The sequence below is a fragment of the Bombina bombina genome, chromosome 6 (assembly GCF_027579735.1).
Source record: "Bombina bombina isolate aBomBom1 chromosome 6, aBomBom1.pri, whole genome shotgun sequence".
NCBI lineage: Eukaryota > Metazoa > Chordata > Amphibia > Anura > Bombinatoridae > Bombina > Bombina bombina.
In genome coordinates this window covers 6,868,802-6,886,001 of record NC_069504.1, presented here as the reverse complement: position 1 = coordinate 6,886,001, position 17,200 = coordinate 6,868,802, and the positions used below count along the sequence as shown (strand labels likewise).

General features: G+C 46.6%; 1 protein-coding gene across 1 annotated transcript in view; it reads right to left on the bottom strand.

The window, feature by feature from the left end:
• Nucleotides 1-17,200, bottom strand: part of LOC128662523 (rab-like protein 2A) — a gene marked incomplete in the record, with an annotated part of 306,732 nt that overhangs the window by 257,843 nt on the left and 31,689 nt on the right. The window contains 1 exon segment of the mRNA XM_053716303.1: nucleotides 11,721-11,857. Within this exon segment, the coding sequence (XP_053572278.1) occupies nucleotides 11,721-11,836 (116 nt within the window).

Below are 17,200 nucleotides of genomic sequence, written 5' to 3'. Positions count from 1 at the left end.
TTAGCCCTGCTTTTACCTTTAGATTTTTTATCCTGTGGTAAAAAAAGTTCCTTTCCCACCAGTAACAGTTGAAATAATAGAATCCAACTGAGAACCAAATAATTTGTTACCCTGGAAAGAAATGGAAAGTAGAGTTGATTTAGAAGCCATATCAGCATTCCAAGTCTTAAGCCATAAAGCTCTTCTAGCTAAAATAGCTAGAGACATAAACCTGACATCAACTCTGATAATATCAAAGATGGCATCACAGATAAAATTATTAGCATGCTGAAGAAGAAGAATAATATCATGAGAATCATGATGTGTTACTTGTTGCGCTAAAGTTTCCAACCAAAAAGTTGAAGCTGCAGCAACATCAGCCAAAGATATAGCAGGTCTAAGAAGATTACCTGAACACAGATAAGCTTTTCTTAGAAAGGATTCAATTTTCCTATCTAAAGGATCTTTAAACGAAGTACCATCTGACGTAGGAATAGTAGTACGTTTAGCAAGGGTAGAAATGGCCCCATCAACTTTAGGGATTTTGTCCCAAAATTCTAATCTGTCAGACGGCACAGGATATAATTGCTTAAAACGTTTAGAAGGAGTAAATGAATTACCCAATTTATCCCATTCTTTAGAAATTACTGCAGAAATAGCATTAGGAACAGGAAAAACTTCTGGAATAACCACAGGAGATTTAAATACCTTATCCAAACGTTTAGAATTAGTATCAAGAGGACCAGAATCCTCTATTTCTAAAGCAATTAGAACTTCTTTAAGTAAAGAACGAATAAATTCCATTTTAAATAAATATGAAGATTTATCAGCATCAACCTCTGAGACAGAATCCTCTGAACCAGAAGAGTCATCAGAATCAGAATGATGATGTTCATTTAAAAATTCATCTGTAGGGAGAGAAGTTTTAAAAGATTTTTTACGTTTACTAGAAGGAGAAATAACAGACATAGCCTTCTTTATGGATTCAGAAACAAAATCTCTTATGTTATCAGGAACATTCTGCACCTTAGATGTTGAAGGAACTGCAACAGGCAATGGTACTTTACTAAAGGAAATATTATCTGCATTAACAAGTTTGTCATGACAATCAATACAAACAACAGCTGGAGGAATAGCTACCAAAAGTTTACAGCAGATACACTTAGCTTTGGTAGATCCAGCACTAGACAGCGATTTTCCTGTAGTATCTTCTGACTCAGATGCAACGTGAGACATCTTGCAATATGTAAGAGAAAAAACAACATATAAAGCAAAATTGATCAAATTCCTTAAATGACAGTTTCAGGAATGGGAAAAAATGCCAAAGAACAAGCTTCTAGCAACCAGAAGCAATGAAAAATGAGACTTAAATAATGTGGAGACAAAAGCGACGCCCATATTTTTTAGCGCCAAATAAGACGCCCACATTATTTGGCGCCTAAATGCTTTTGGCGCCAAAAATGACGCCACATCCGGAACGCCGACATTTTTGGCGCAAAATAACGTAAAAAAATGACGCAACTTCCGGCGACACGTATGACGCCGGAAACGGAAAAGAATTTTTGCGCCAAAAAAGTCCGCGCCAAGAATGACGCAATAAAATGAAGCATTTTCAGCCCCCGCGAGCCTAACAGCCCACAGGGAAAAAGAATCAAATTTTTGAAGGTAAGAAAAAATGATTAAATCAAATGCATTATCCCAAATATGAAACTGACTGTCTGAAAAATAAGGAAAGTTGAACATTCTGAGTCAAGGCAAATAAATGTTTGAATACATATATTTAGAACTTTATAAACAAAGTGCCCAACCATAGCTTAGAGTGTCACAGAAAATAAGATTTACTTACCCCAGGACACTCATCTACATGTTTGTAGAAAGCCAAACCAGTACTGAAACGAGAATCAGCAGAGGTAATGGTATATATAAGAGTATATCGTCGATCTGAAAAGGGAGGTAAGAGATGAATCTCTACGACCGATAACAGAGAACCTATGAAATAGACCCCGTAGAAGGAGATCACTGCATTCAAATAGGCAATACTCTCCTCACATCCCTCTGACATTCACTGCACGCTGAGAGGAAAACCGGGCTCCAACTTGCTGCGGAGCGCATATCAACGTAGAATCTAGCACAAACTTACTTCACCACCTCCATCGGAGGCAAAGTTTGTAAAAGTGAATTGTGGGTGTGGTGAGGGGTGTATTTGTAGGCATTTTGAGGTTTGGGAAACTTTGCCCCTCCTGGTAGGAATGTATATTCCCATACGTCACTAGCTCATGGACTCTTGCTAATTACATGAAAGAAATGAGCAATTTAGATACAGTATGTTGGTTAAGATAACTGGAATGTATGAGGTGCTACCCCCCAGTCTCTAATAGACCCGACATCAACAACTTAACAAGGTGAGCTGTTAATCTACTTATTGTACGTAGACATATTACTGCAAGTGCTTGATTCTCACAGGTTTGGGACAAAGGCCCTGTTCCATCGGACGGGGCGACTAGAGGCCTTTAGTTCAAATTTTCATGACAAGATTGATGTGGAAGAAATTCCCCATCCTGGAGAATACCAAATATTTTTACTACTGCTGCAATGTTGAAATGTCTATGTATTTATTAATAAGTTTGTTCTTTGGGGAAAAGTTGCTAATATTGCATTGGAATTGACCATGATTCATTGTGTCATTAAGTTAAGATCTGAATGTTGTAAGGAGGTATGCAGGGTGTGTTTTTTTTTTGTCTTTTTCTTTCTTTCTCTCTCTCTCTCTTCTCCTTTCCCTTCCACCCTCCCGCTCAAACATTCGAAGGGGATGACGACCAGAGACCGTTCCTTGACTTCTAAATGGCGGTAAGACTTACATCCTGGAATGTGGGGGGGATTAACTCTCCCACCAAGAGGAGAATAATATTGCACACTTGAGACGCTTAGGGACTGATACTGTTCTATTGCAGGAGACCCACCTCTCTGAGGTGGAACATGAAGTTAAAAAGAGACTGGGTGGGTTCAGTTGAGTATGTGTCACACACTAGCTCTAGCAGGGGTAAGGCAATTCTCTTTGGGAAAAGGGGAAAGACTGAGATTATGGCTACTCAAAGATAATGAGGGGCAATATTTAATAGTGCAGGTTAAAATTAACCAGAGAATATTGGTACTTTGTAATATATATGCACCAAATTGTAAGTCTACAGCCTTTTGGACCACACTTATTCAAACTTTAACTCAATTTTTGGGCATGGATATTGTGCTTGGAGGGGATTTCAATTTGGCCCCTAATCCTTTATGCGATACAATGCAAGATCCAGGGCGCCCCATACTAAGGCAGCGGCCCATGAGCAGAGGAGCCTTTGAAAAAAAAAGTATTTGAGACTTGTTGATTCTTTGCAGCTAGTAGACATCTGGAGGCTACGGAACTCTGACAGCAGAGACTTTACCTGCATTTCTAAAGCGACTCCGAGGCTCTCACGTATCGATCTTTTCATGGTCTCTCCCAACTTGATTCCAAAAGTGACGAGAACTAAAATACATAGTGTAGTGGTTTCTGACCACGCCCCAGTTGAATTGGAGATCTCCATGGGCCCCGTCGTCCCTAACAAAAACACGCTTAAATTTCCTAGTTACCTCTATACTTCAGACGCTTTTGTTAAGCATTTGGTCAATGCGTGGAATGATTATTACACTGATAATCAGACTCATCTGGATGCTCCTGAATAGTTTTGGAACACAGCCAAGGCAGTATTGACGGGAGATATCATATCCTATGTTGCTACGTTACGTAGGAAAATGCAGGCCAAGCTGCAGAGTTTACAGGAGACCCTGACAGAGTCTTATCAGACTTATTGTAGTGACCCGAATCCTTTAACCAAAGACAAATATCTTGCTAGTAAGGGTGAACTAGATGTTTTTTTGCATCATCAAGCAGTTGCGCAACTCCTCAGAGCTAGTGCCAAATATTATAGAGGAGGCGACAGATTGGGCAAACTGTTAGCTTCATTGACAACCCATCGGGAAGCGCGTAAGCCAATCGCGGCCCTTACATATTGCAACAACACCCACAAGACACCTGAGGCCATTGTGGGTGCTTTAGCGAAATATTACTCGACTTATACTCTACCCAGAAGGTACCCTCTGAGGAGTTTATCTCCTCCTTTTGGGAAGGCCTGGACTTGCCACAGATTACTCCGGAGCACTTAGCAGCTCTCAATGCCCCTATCTCACCCAAAAGAGATATTGAAAACAATCTCGTCCATGGCTAATGGTAAAGCGGCGGGCCCAGATGGGCTGCCTATAGAATTTTACAAGATACTAAGGGCCCAGGTCACTCCCACTCTTACTAAATTATATAATTCATATTATGCAGATCTGCTCTCCCCTTCAAAAGGTGTTCACTATGGCAAATGTGTCCCTGATACCAAAGTCTGGAAAAGATCCGGTATTACCTGAGTCTTACCGCCCTATTTCTCTTCTTGATTCAGACTACAAGATTTTAATGAAAATCTTGACAGACAGGCTGACATTTATAATGACAGATATTATACACCCCGATCAGACGGGGTTCATGTGCAATAGAACCTCGGTAACCAATGTCAGACGTGTATTACATGCTATAGCACATTTTTAGGGAGGGTCGGGGACTAGGGGAGAGCAGAGTGAGTCGGAGGCCTTCCTGCTGTCACTAGACGCAGAGAAGGCCTTTGACAGAGTGGTTTGGAGTCATCTATTTGACGCGATGCATCGCTTTGGGTTCTCGGGCCCTTTTCTAAATTTTCTAATATATCCGAAATGTGTACGAGTCTCCCTGGATTCATATCATTGCTAATGGCTTATTCTCCCCACGCATTACTTTACAGAGAGGCAGATTGCGTAGTGTCTATCCGGGCATGGCTATCGGTGCGGCAAGGTTGCACCTGGCTCTTTACGTGGATGATATGCTTCTTTTTGTGGAGCACCCGGCAAAGCACATCCCCAAAATCCTAGCAACCATTAAGGCCTTTGGGTCCTTCTCGGGCTATCGGATAAATGAGGGCAAGTCAGAGATTTTATGGTTACGGAGACATTCGGTCCAAACGGCTGCCTATCCATTTAGGGAGGCTACCCCCACCCTGACTTACCTAGGGATTCGCTTATCCACGGACGTTAACACTCTGCATACCCGGGTGAAATTGGCGTGTTATAGAGATATCCAACTGACGTTGGAGGGATGGAAGAGATAACCTGTGTCCCTTTCGGGACGGGTGGGTTTGATCAAGATGGTAATCTTACCACGGATCCTATACCCCATCCTGATGTTACCCTTTCTATTAACAAAGAAAGACTTGACTCTTTATACTCGAACCATCACAAGCTTTCTTTGGAAAGGTGGTAAACCAAGAATAGCCCTCGCCAAATTGTAGGGATCCTCGTCTCAAGGAGGATTGGGACTACCTAACCTCAAGCTCTATAACTGGGCGGCACTGAGTCGTTTTATAGTAGATTGGCAATTAAATTCTAACCATTTTTATGATTCTGCACTGGAAACTTCTGTCTCGGGGAATGTAGCTTAGCTTATTTGCCATTTGCTCAACTCAGCCATATCCCTCTAGATATTAGAGGCAACTTCCTTTATAGAGAAACACTGAAGGCCTGGCGGCTGACACTGCGTCACCTAGGACAGATTTGTGTATCTTCTAGAATGATCCCGCTAAGGCAGAACGCTGACTTTCCTCCGGGCGTGGATACCTCCCCTTTTATTACTTGGGAGGACGGGGGCCTGCGCTTGGTGTGAGATACCCTGGATCTATCTACAAAGAGTGTTAAAACATTTGCTGACTTACAAAATCAGTTTAGAATACCAAAAACTTACTTCTACGCCTACTTACAGATGAGGCATTACGTTAATCAGCTGATTAACACAGACCCATATTTTTGGGAACCTCATGCTCTTAAAGGGACACTGTACCCAAAAATTTTCTTTCGTGATTCAGATTGAGCATGAAATTTTAAGCAACTTTCTAATTTACTCCTATTATCAAATGTTCTTCATTCTCTTGGTATCTTTATTTGAAATGCAAGAATGTAAGTTTAGATGCCGGCCCATTTTTGGTGAACAACCTGGGTTGTCCTTGCTGATTGGTGGATAAATTCATCCACCAATAAAAAACTGCTGTCCAGAGTACTGAAACCAAAAAAAAGCTTAGATGCCTTCTTTTTCAAATAATGATAGCAAGAGAATGAAGAAAAATTGAAATAGGAGTAAATTAGAAAGTTGCTTAAAATTGCATGCTCTTTCTGAATTACAAAAGAAAAATTTTGGGTACAGTGTCCCTTTAACTCTTCAGTGGTTTCATTCAAACTGGGCAGATTTACAATTTCAGGTTTATACAAAACTCTACTCTGTAAGACTGACACTAAAACTCTGGAGCTACTAGTGAATATATGGAGTAAGGATATAGAGGATGAGGATTTGATAGTGGTGATTCAGCGAAGCTTAGAAACAGTACGAAAAGCGACATTATCCATGACACTTAGGGAATCCCAGGTCAGAATGTTGCACAGGGACTACCTAACTCCTCGCAGGCTTTCTAAGTGGCAACCCAATGTAGTAAATGCAGAATGAGCGATCCAGACCTCCTTCATTATTTTTTTACATGTCCGCGAGTAGGACAGTTTTGGGGAAGGGTGGCTTTTTGGATCTCTAATGTTGTAGCAGTCAGGAATAAAATTGGAATCAAACAAATTTGCTTCCTGGATTGGGAGGATCTGAGCCCTAGATTAAGTCCTTTGCTTACCACGATTGTCCTTATAGCAAGAAAGGTCATTTTGAAAGCCTGGACTTTGAAAGAAGCCCCTTCATTTGTGACAAACGTAGTATACATAGGCAACTACTGATAGAACAGCTTGACACTAAGATGGACACGTCCAGACTGTTCAGACATTTCTTAAACAAATGGCGGGAGTGCATTGTTACACTCAGAATTGAAATTCAGAAGCAGATTCTTATCCCCTTTGCCCAGACTGAGTATATGCTGACTGCTTCTGAGGGGGGAGTGGGGATTCATGTATAACTCGCTGGGGGGGGGAGTGAGGATCTCTTTTTTTTTCTTCCCCTACACCCACCAATCTCAACACATACTGACCCTACTATAGGGTGAATAATATGATGGAAACTGTTGGTTTTGTGTTTGTTATGTTTGTTCTAGTTTATTTAGGTTTATAGAAATAAATGAGGAAGCTGAAAACAACTAGCATCAGGTTATAAATGGACATTGTGGAATCCTGGGAGGAGAGAAAAATGGAAACCTAATGTTCATTTCAAAGACTCAGACTTATAAACTGTGATTATAAGACATAAGAATGTTGATTTACTGTCTGATCATTATTGGTATATTGTCTTAAAACATCTCATGTATATTATGTACTTTGTCATTATCCTCAATAAAAATTTATATTAAAAAAAACAAAAAAAAAACCATGCCCGTGTTCCTGTACAGGAACGGGAATAATCACTCCCAGGGAGGAGAGGTCTCTTACACAATGTAAGAACGCCTCTCTTTATCTGGTTTGCAGATAATCTTGAAAGAAGAAACCTTCCTCGGGGGAGGAAAATTTTTGAACTCCAGTTTGTATCCCTGGGACATTATTTCAATAGCCCAGGGATCCTGAACGTGCCGCACCCAAGCCTGAATGAAGAAAGAAAGTCTGCCCCCTACCAGATACGGATCGGGGGCATGCCCTTCATACGGTTTTGGATTCAGCAGCAGGCTTCTTGGATTGTTTACCCTTGTTCAAAGACTGGTTGGGTCTCCAAGTAGGCTTAGATTGCAAATAGTTTCCTTCCTGCTTAGAGGAGGAAGAGAAAGAATTTCCCTTTAAATTTCGAAAGGAACGAAAATTACTTTGTCGTCCTTTTTGTTTACTTCTCTTATCCTGAGGAAGGAGATGACCCTTACCTCCCGTGATATCGGAGATAATTTCCTTCAGACCAGGTCCAAACAAGGTCTTTCCCTTGTAAGGAATTGCTAGAAGCTTAGACTTGGATGACACGTCCGCAGACCAAGGTTTTAACCATAAGGCTCTGTGGGCTAGGATAGAGAACCCTGAACTCTTAGCTAGCAATTTAGTAATTTGCAGAGAAGCATCCATAATAAAAAAGCATTGGCTAACTTCAGAGCTTTAATACTATCTTGGATCTCCTCTGAAGAAGTTTCAGTCTTAAGAGACTTGGACAGAGCATCAAACCAATAAGCCGCCGCACTAGTGACAGTAGCAATGCACGCAGCCGGCTGCAATAGCAGACCCTGGTGAACATAAATCTTTTTTAATAGACCTTCCAACTTCTTGTCCATGGGGTCTTTAAACGCACAACTATCCTCAATAGGAATAGTAGTTCGCTTGGCTAAGGTGGAGATAGCCCCTTCCACCTTAGGAACCGTTTGCCAAGTTTCCTTGATAGTGTCAGCTATAGGAAACATCTTTTTGAAAATAGGAGAGAAGGGAATACCTGGTCTCTCCCATTCCTTAGAAACCATCTCCAAAGCTCGCTTAGGAACTGGAAAACATCGGAATAAGTCGGAACTTCAAAATATTTGTCCAATTTACTCGATTTTGCAGGATCGACTACTACTGTGTCATCGTAAGGTAACCAAAACCTCCCTGAGTAACAGGCGGAGGTGTTCTAGTTTAAATCTGAAAGAGACAACCTCTGAATCAGTCAAAGACAAACTCTGAGTCTGAAATTTCGCCTTCTGATAGAATCTCTATACCCTCCATCTCAGTTCCCTGGGAGGGTACATCTGAGATTGCCACCATTGCATCAGAAACCTTACTGGTAACATGGTTGTCTTTCCTCTTACGCTTGCCTTGTAGCATAGGAAAAGCAGACAACGCATCAGAAATTGTGGAAGACATAAGCGCAGCTATGTCTTTTAAAGTAACTCCAGCAGGTGCTAGAGCAAAAGTACAGGGCACTGCTTGTGCGGGCGTTAAAGTTTAAGACACTTGGGGAGAAAGCTGCAGCATAGACTGATTCTCATCATTAGACTCTTGAGAAGCATCCGCTTTTGAAAAATCTTGGTTATGAAAATGTTTTTCTCTATAACTTAACGCCATGCCCTGTAGCCCAGACCATGCCCTGTAGCTCTCTCCTGTCTGTGTCACTATGTCACCCTGTGGGGGGAGGGACAGACAATGCCCTGTAGCTCTCTCCTGCCTGTGTCACCCTGTGGGGGAGGGACAGACCATGTCCTGTAGCTCTCTCCTGCCTGTGTCACTGTGTCAACCTGTGGGGGAGGGACAGACAATGTCCTGTAGCTCTCTCCTGCCTGTGTCACTGTGTCACCCTGTGGGGGAGGGACAGACAATGTCCTGTAGCTCTCTCCTGCCTGTGTCACCCTGTGTTACCCTGTTGATGAGGGACAGACCATGTCCTGTAGCTCTCTCCTGCCTGTGTCACCCTGTGGGGGAGGGACAGACCATGTCCTGTAGCTCTCTCCTGCCTGTGTCACCCTGTTGATGAGGGACAGACCATGTCCTGTAGCTCTCTCCTGCCTGTGTCACTGTGTCACCCTGTGGGGGAGGGACAGACCATGTCCTGTAGCTCTCTCCTGCCTGTGTCACTGTGTCACCCTGTTGGGGAGGGACAGACCATGTCCTGTAGCTCTCTCCTGCCTGTGTCACTGTGTCACCCTGTTGGGGAGGGACAGACCATGTCCTGTAGCTCTCTCCTGCCTGTGTCACTGTGTCACCCTGTGGGGGAGGGACAGACCATGTCCTGTAGCTCTCTCCTGCCTGTGTCACTGTGTCACCCTGTTGGGGAGGGACAGACCATGTCCTGTAGCTCTCTCCTGCCTGTGTCACTGTGTCACCCTGTGGGGGAGGGACAGACCATGTCCTGTAGCTCTCTCCTGCCTGTGTCACTATGTCACCCTGTTGGGGAGAGACAGACCATGTCCTGTAGCTCTCTCCTGCCTGTGTCACTGTGTCACCCTGTGGGGGAGGGACAGAATATGTCCTGTAGCTCTCTCCTGCCTGTGTCACCCTGTGTCACCCTGTGGGGGAGGGACAGAATATGTCCTGTAGCTCTCTCCTGCCTGTGTCACGCTGTGGGGGAGGGACAGACCATGTCCTGTAGCTCTCTCCTGCCTGTGTCACTGTGTCACCCTGTGGGGGAGGGACAGACCATGTCCTGTAGCTCTCTCCTGCCTGTGTCACTATGTCACCCTGTGGGGGAGGGACAGACCATGTCCTGTAGCTCTCTCCTGCCTGTGTCACTGTGTCACCCTCTGGGGGAGGGACAGACAATGTCCTGTAGCTCTCTCCTGTCTGTGTCACTATGTCACCCTGTGGGGGGAGGGACAGACAATGCCCTGTAGCTCTCTCCTGCCTGTGTCACCCTGTGGGGGAGGGACAGACCATGTCCTGTAGCTCTCTCCTGTCTGTGTCACTATGTCACCCTGTGGGGGGAGGGACAGACAATGCCCTGTAGCTCTCTCCTGCCTGTGTCACCCTGTGGGGGAGGGACAGACCATGTCCTGTAGCTCTCTCCTGCCTGTGTCACTGTGTCACCCTGTGGGGGAGGGACAGACAATGTCCTGTAGCTCTCTCCTGCCTGTGTCACTGTGTCACCCTGTTGGGGAGGGACAGACCGTGTCCTGTAGCTCTCTCCTGCCTGTGTCACTGTGTCACCCTGTGGGGGAGGGACAGACAATGTCCTGTAGCTCTCTCCTGCCTGTGTCACCCTGTGGGGGAGGGACAGACAATGTCCCGTAGCTCTCTCCTGCCTGTGTCACTGTGTCACCCTGTTGGGGAGGGACAGACCATGCCCTGTAGCAATCTCCTGCCTGTGTCACTGTGTCACCCTGTGGGGGAGGGACAGACCATGTCCTGTAGCTCTCTTCTGCCTGTGTCACCCTGTGGGGGAGGGACAGACCATGTCCTGTAGCTCTCTCCTGCCTGTGTCACTGTGTCACCCTGTGGGGGAGGGACAGACAATGTCCTGTAGCTCTCTCCTGCCTGTGTCACTGTGTCACCCTGTGGGGGAGGGACAGACCATGTCCTGTAGCTCTCTCCTGCCTGCGTCACTGTGTCACCCTGTGGGGGAGGGACAGACCATGTCCTGTAGCTCTCTCCTGCCTGTGTCACCCTGTGGGGGAGGGACAGACCATGTCCTGTAGCTCTCTCCTGCCTGTGTCACTGTGTCACCCTGTGGGGGAGGGACAGACCGTGTCCTGTAGCTCTCTCCTGCCTGTGTCACTGTGTCACCCTGTGGGGGAAGGACAATGTCCTGTAGCTCTCTCCTGCCTGTGTCACCCTGTGGGGGAGGGACAGACCATGTCCTGTAGCTCTCTCCTGCCTGTGTCACCCTGTGGGGGAGGGACAGACCATGTACTGTAGCTCTCTCCTGCCTGTGTCACTGTGTCACCCTGTGGGGGAGGGACAGACAATGTCCTGTAGCTCTCTCCTGCCTGTGTCACTGTGTCACCCTGTAGGGGAGGGACAGACCATGCCCTGTAGCAATCTCCTGTCTGTGTCACCCTGTGGGGGAAGGACAATGTCCTGTAGCTCTCTCCTGTCTGTGTCACTGTGTCACCCTGTTGGGGAGGGACAGACCATGCCCTGTAGCAATCTCCTGTCTGTGTCACTGTGTCACCCTGTGGGGGAGGGACAGACCATATCCTGTAGCTCTCTCCTGCCTGTGTCACTGTGTCACCCTGTGGGGGAGGGGCAGACTATGTAGATAAAAGACATTAGACACATCTGTTACTCACTTTGACTTGCCCACTGCACTGTCACCCAGACAAATAATCTTCACATTGTCATCAGCATCGTACTTCTCCTGGTCAAGGTCAGCGAATTTAGACCCATCAGTCTCCATAGTGCGCATTCCCAGTGCCAGATGATGATTCTGCTTTATGACAGGAGACAATAGCTATTAGCTCCCAGTGACAATGTGTTGTGTGTATTGCATGTGCACACAGACTTATGTAACCAACAACAAAAAAGCTTCAGTTTAAGTGAAATAAACACACACAGAAATTAATTAAAAAACACTACACTAAAGTAATATATTCTACTATCTTGTTATAATATGTGGTTGAGGTAGATTTTCAATTAGGATCTGATGTAGATGTGTGTGACAGAAGGGGCAGCAGGGGCCTGATCTGATGTGGGTATGTGCTTTACAGATGGGCTGCAGGGACAGGGTTATGATATGATGTAGATATGTGTGACAGAAGGGGCTGCAGGGGACTGATCTGATGTAGATATGTGTGACAGAAGGGGCTGCAGGGGCCTGATCTGATGTAGATATGTGTGACAGAAGAGGCTGCAGGGGCCTGATCTGATGTGGGTATATGCTTTACAGATGGGCTGCACGGACAGGGTTATGATATGATGTAGATATGTGTGACAGAAGGGGCTGCAGGGGCCTGATCTGATGTGGGTATGTGCTTTACAGATGGGCTGCACGGACAGGGTTATGATATGATGTAGCTATGTGTGACAGAAGGGGCTGCAGGGGCCTGATCTGATGTGGGTATATGCTTTACAGATGGGCTGCACGGACAGGGTTATGATATGATGTAGATATGTGTGACAGAAGGGACTGCAGGGGCCTGATCTGGTGTGGGTATGTGCTTTACAGATGGGCTGCAGGGACAGGGTTCTGATATGATGTAGATATGTGTAACAGAAGGGGCTGCAGGGGACTGATCTGATGTGGGTATGTGCTTTACAGATGGGCTGCACGGACAGGGTTCTGATATGATGTAGATGTGTGACAGAAGAGGCTGCAGGGACATGATCTGATGTGGGTATGTGCTTTACAGATGGGCTGCACGGACAGGGTTCTGATATGATGTAGATATGTGTAACAGAAGGGGCTGCAGGGGACTGATCTGATGTGGGTATGTGCTTTACAGATGGGCTGCAGGGATAGGGTTCTGATATGATGTAGATATGTGTGAAAGAAGAGGCTGCAGGGACCTGATCTGATGTGGGTATATGCTTTACAGATGGGCTGCAGGAACAGGATTCTGATATGATGTAGATATGTGTGACAGAAGGGGCTGCAGGGGCCTGATCTGATGTGGGTATGTGCTTTACAGATGGGCTGCAGGGATAGGGTTCTGATATGATGTAGATATGTGTAACAGAAGGGGCCTGATCTGATGTGGGTATGTGCTTTACAGATGGGCTGCAGGGACAGGGTTCTGATATGATGTAGATATGTGTAACAGAAGGGGCTGCAGGGGCCTGATCTGATGTGGGTATGTGCTTTACAGATGGGCTGCAGGGACAGGGTTCTGATATGATGTAGATGTGTGACAGAAGGGGCAGCAGGGGCCTGCTCTGATGTGGGTATGTGCTTTACAGATGGGCTGCACAGACAGGGTTCTGATATGATGTAGATGTGTGACAGAAGGGGCCTGATCTGATGTGGGTATGTGCTTTACAGATGGGCTGCACGGACAGGGTTCTGATATGATGTAGATGTGTGACAGAAGGGGCAGCAGGGGCCTGATCTGATGTGGGTATATGCTTTACAGATGGGCTGCAGGGACAGGGTTCTGATATGATGTAGATATGTGTGACAGAAGAGGCAGTAGGGGCCAGATCTGATGTGGGTATGTGCTTTACAGATGGGCTGCACGGACAAGGTTCTGATATGATGTAGATGTGTGACAGAAGGGGCTGCAGGGGCCTGATCTGATGTGGGTATGTGCTTTACAGATGGGCTGCAGGGACAGGGTTCTGATATGATGTAGATATGTGTGACAGAAGGGGCTGCAGGGGCCAGATCAGATGTGGGTATGTGCTTTACAGATGGGCTGCATGGACATGTGCTTTACAGATGGGCTGCAGGGACAGGGTTCTGATATGATGTAGATATGTGTGACAGAAGGGGCTGCAGGGGCCAGATCAGATGTGGGTATGTGCTTTACAGATGGGCTGCAGGGACAGGGTTCTGATATGATGTAGATATGTGTGACAGAAGGGGCTGCAGGGGCCAGATCAGATGTGGGTATGTGCTTTACAGATGGGCTGCAGGGACAGGGTTCTGATATGATGTAGATATGTGTGACAGAAGGGGCTGCAGGGGCCAGATCAGATGTGGGTATGTGCTTTACAGATGGGCTGCAGGGACAGGGTTCTGATATGAAGTAGATGTGTGAGACAGAAGGGGCTGTAGGGGCCTGATCTGGTGTGGGCATGTGCTTTACAGATGGGCTGCAGGGACAGGGTTCTGATATGATGTAGATGTGTGACAGAAGGGGCTGCAGGGGCCTGATCTGATGTGGGTATGTGCGACAGAAGGGGCTGCATGGGCCTGATCTGATGTGGGTATGTGCTTTACAGATGGGCTGCACGGGCCTGATCTGATGTGGGTATGTGCTTTACAGATGGGCTGCACGGGCCTGATCTGATGTGGGTTTATGCTTTACAGATGGGCTGCATGGACATGTGCTTTACAGATGGGCTGCAGGGACAGGGTTCTGATATGATGTAGATATGTGTGACAGAAGGGGGAGTAGGGGCCTGATCTGATGTGGGTATATGCTTTACAGATGGGCTGCACAGACAGGGTTCTGATATGATGTAGATATGTAACAGAAGGGGCAGAAGGGGCCACATCTGATGTGGTTATGTGCTTTACAGATGGGCTGCACGGACAGGGTTCTGATATGATGTAGATATGTGTAACAGAAGGGGCAGTAGGGGCCAGATCTGATGTGGGTATGTGCTTTACAGATGGGCTGCATGGACATGTGCTTTACAGATGGGCTGCAGGGACAGGGTTCTGATATGATGTAGATATGTGTAACATAAGGGGCTGCAGGGGCCTGATCTGATGTGGGTATATGCTTTACAGATGGGCTGCAGGGACATGGTTCTGATATGATGTAGATATGTGTAACATAAGGGGCTGCAGGGGCCTGATCTGATGTGGGTATGTGCTTTACAGATGGGCTGCACGGACAGGGTTCTGATATGTAGATATGTGCGACAGAAGGGGCTGCAGGGGCCTGATCTGATGTCGGTATGTGCTTTACAGATGGGCTGCACGGACAGGGTTCTGATATGATGTAGATGTGTGTAACAGAAGGGGCTGTAGGGACCTTTGATCTGATGTAGATATGTGTGACAGAAGGGGCTGCAGGAGCCTGATCTGATGTGGGTATATGCTTTACAGATGGGCTGCACGGACAGGGTTATGATATGATGTAGATATGTGTGACAGAAGGGGCTGCAGGGGCCTGATCTGATGTGGGTATGTGCTTTACAGATGGGCTGCACGGACAGGGTTATGATATGATGTAGCTATGTGTGACAGAAGGGGCTGCAGGGGCCTGATCTGATGTGGGTATATGCTTTACAGATGGGCTGCAGGGACAGGGTTCTGATATGATGTAGATATGTGTAACAGAAGGGGCAGCAGGGGCCTGCTCTGATGTGGGTATGTGCTTTACAGATGGGCTGCACAGACAGGGTTCTGATATGATGTAGATGTGTGACAGAAGGGGCCTGATCTGATGTGGGTATGTGCTTTACAGATGGGCTGCACGGACAGGGTTCTGATATGATGTAGATGTGTGACAGAAGGGGCAGCAGGGGCCTGATCTGATGTGGGTATATGCTTTACAGATGGGCTGCAGGGACAGGGTTCTGATATGATGTAGATATGTGTGACAGAAGGGGCTGCAGGGGCCAGATCAGATGTGGGTATGTGCTTTACAGATGGGCTGCATGGACATGTGCTTTACAGATGGGCTGCAGGGACAGGGTTCTGATATGATGTAGATATGTGTGACAGAAGGGGCTGCAGGGGCCAGATCAGATGTGGGTATGTGCTTTACAGATGGGCTGCACGGACAAGGTTCTGATATGATGTAGATGTGTGACAGAAGGGGCTGCAGGGGCCTGATCTGATGTGGGTATGTGCTTTACAGATGGGCTGCAGGGACAGGGTTCTGATATGATGTAGATATGTGTGACAGAAGGGGCTGCAGGGGCCAGATCAGATGTGGGTATGTGCTTTACAGATGGGCTGCATGGACATGTGCTTTACAGATGGGCTGCAGGGACAGGGTTCTGATATGATGTAGATATGTGTGACAGAAGGGGCTGCAGGGGCCAGATCAGATGTGGGTATGTGCTTTACAGATGGGCTGCAGGGACAGGGTTCTGATATGATGTAGATATGTGTGACAGAAGGGGCTGCAGGGGCCAGATCAGATGTGGGTATGTGCTTTACAGATGGGCTGCAGGGACAGGGTTCTGATATGATGTAGATATGTGTGACAGAAGGGGCTGCAGGGGCCAGATCAGATGTGGGTATGTGCTTTACAGATGGGCTGCAGGGACAGGGTTCTGATATGAAGTAGATGTGTGAGACAGAAGGGGCTGTAGGGGCCTGATCTGGTGTGGGTATGTGCTTTACAGATGGGCTGCAGGGACAGGGTTCTGATATGATGTAGATGTGTGACAGAAGGGGCTGCAGGGGCCTGATCCGATGTGGGTATGTGCGACAGAAGGGGCTGCATGGGCCTGATCTGATGTGGGTATGTGCTTTACAGATGGGCTGCACGGGCCTGATCTGATGTGGGTTTATGCTTTACAGATGGGCTGCATGGACATGTGCTTTACAGATGGGCTGCAGGGACAGGGTTCTGATATGATGTAGATATGTGTGACAGAAGGGGGAGTAGGGGCCTGATCTGATGTGGGTATATGCTTTACAGATGGGCTGCACAGACAGGGTTCTGATATGATGTAGATATGTAACAGAAGGGGCAGTAGGGGCCAGATCTGATGTGGGTATGTGCTTTACAGATGGGCTGCACGGACAGGGTTCTGATATGATGTAGATATGTGTAACAGAAGGGGCAGAAGGGGCCAGATCTGATGTGGTTATGTGCTTTACAGATGGGCTGCACGGACAGGGTTCTGATATGATGTAGATATGTGTAACAGAAGGGGCAGTAGGGGCCAGATCTGATGTGGGTATGTGCTTTACAGATGGGCTGCATGGACATGTGCTTTACAGATGGGCTGCAGGGACAGGGTTCTGATATGATGTAGATATGTGTAACATAAGGGGCTGCAGGGGCCTGATCTGATGTGGGTATATGCTTTACAGATGGGCTGCAGGGACATGGTTCTGATATGATGTAGATATGTGTAACATAAGGGGCTGCAGGGGCCTGATCTGATGTGGGTATGTGCTTTACAGATGGGCTGCACGGAC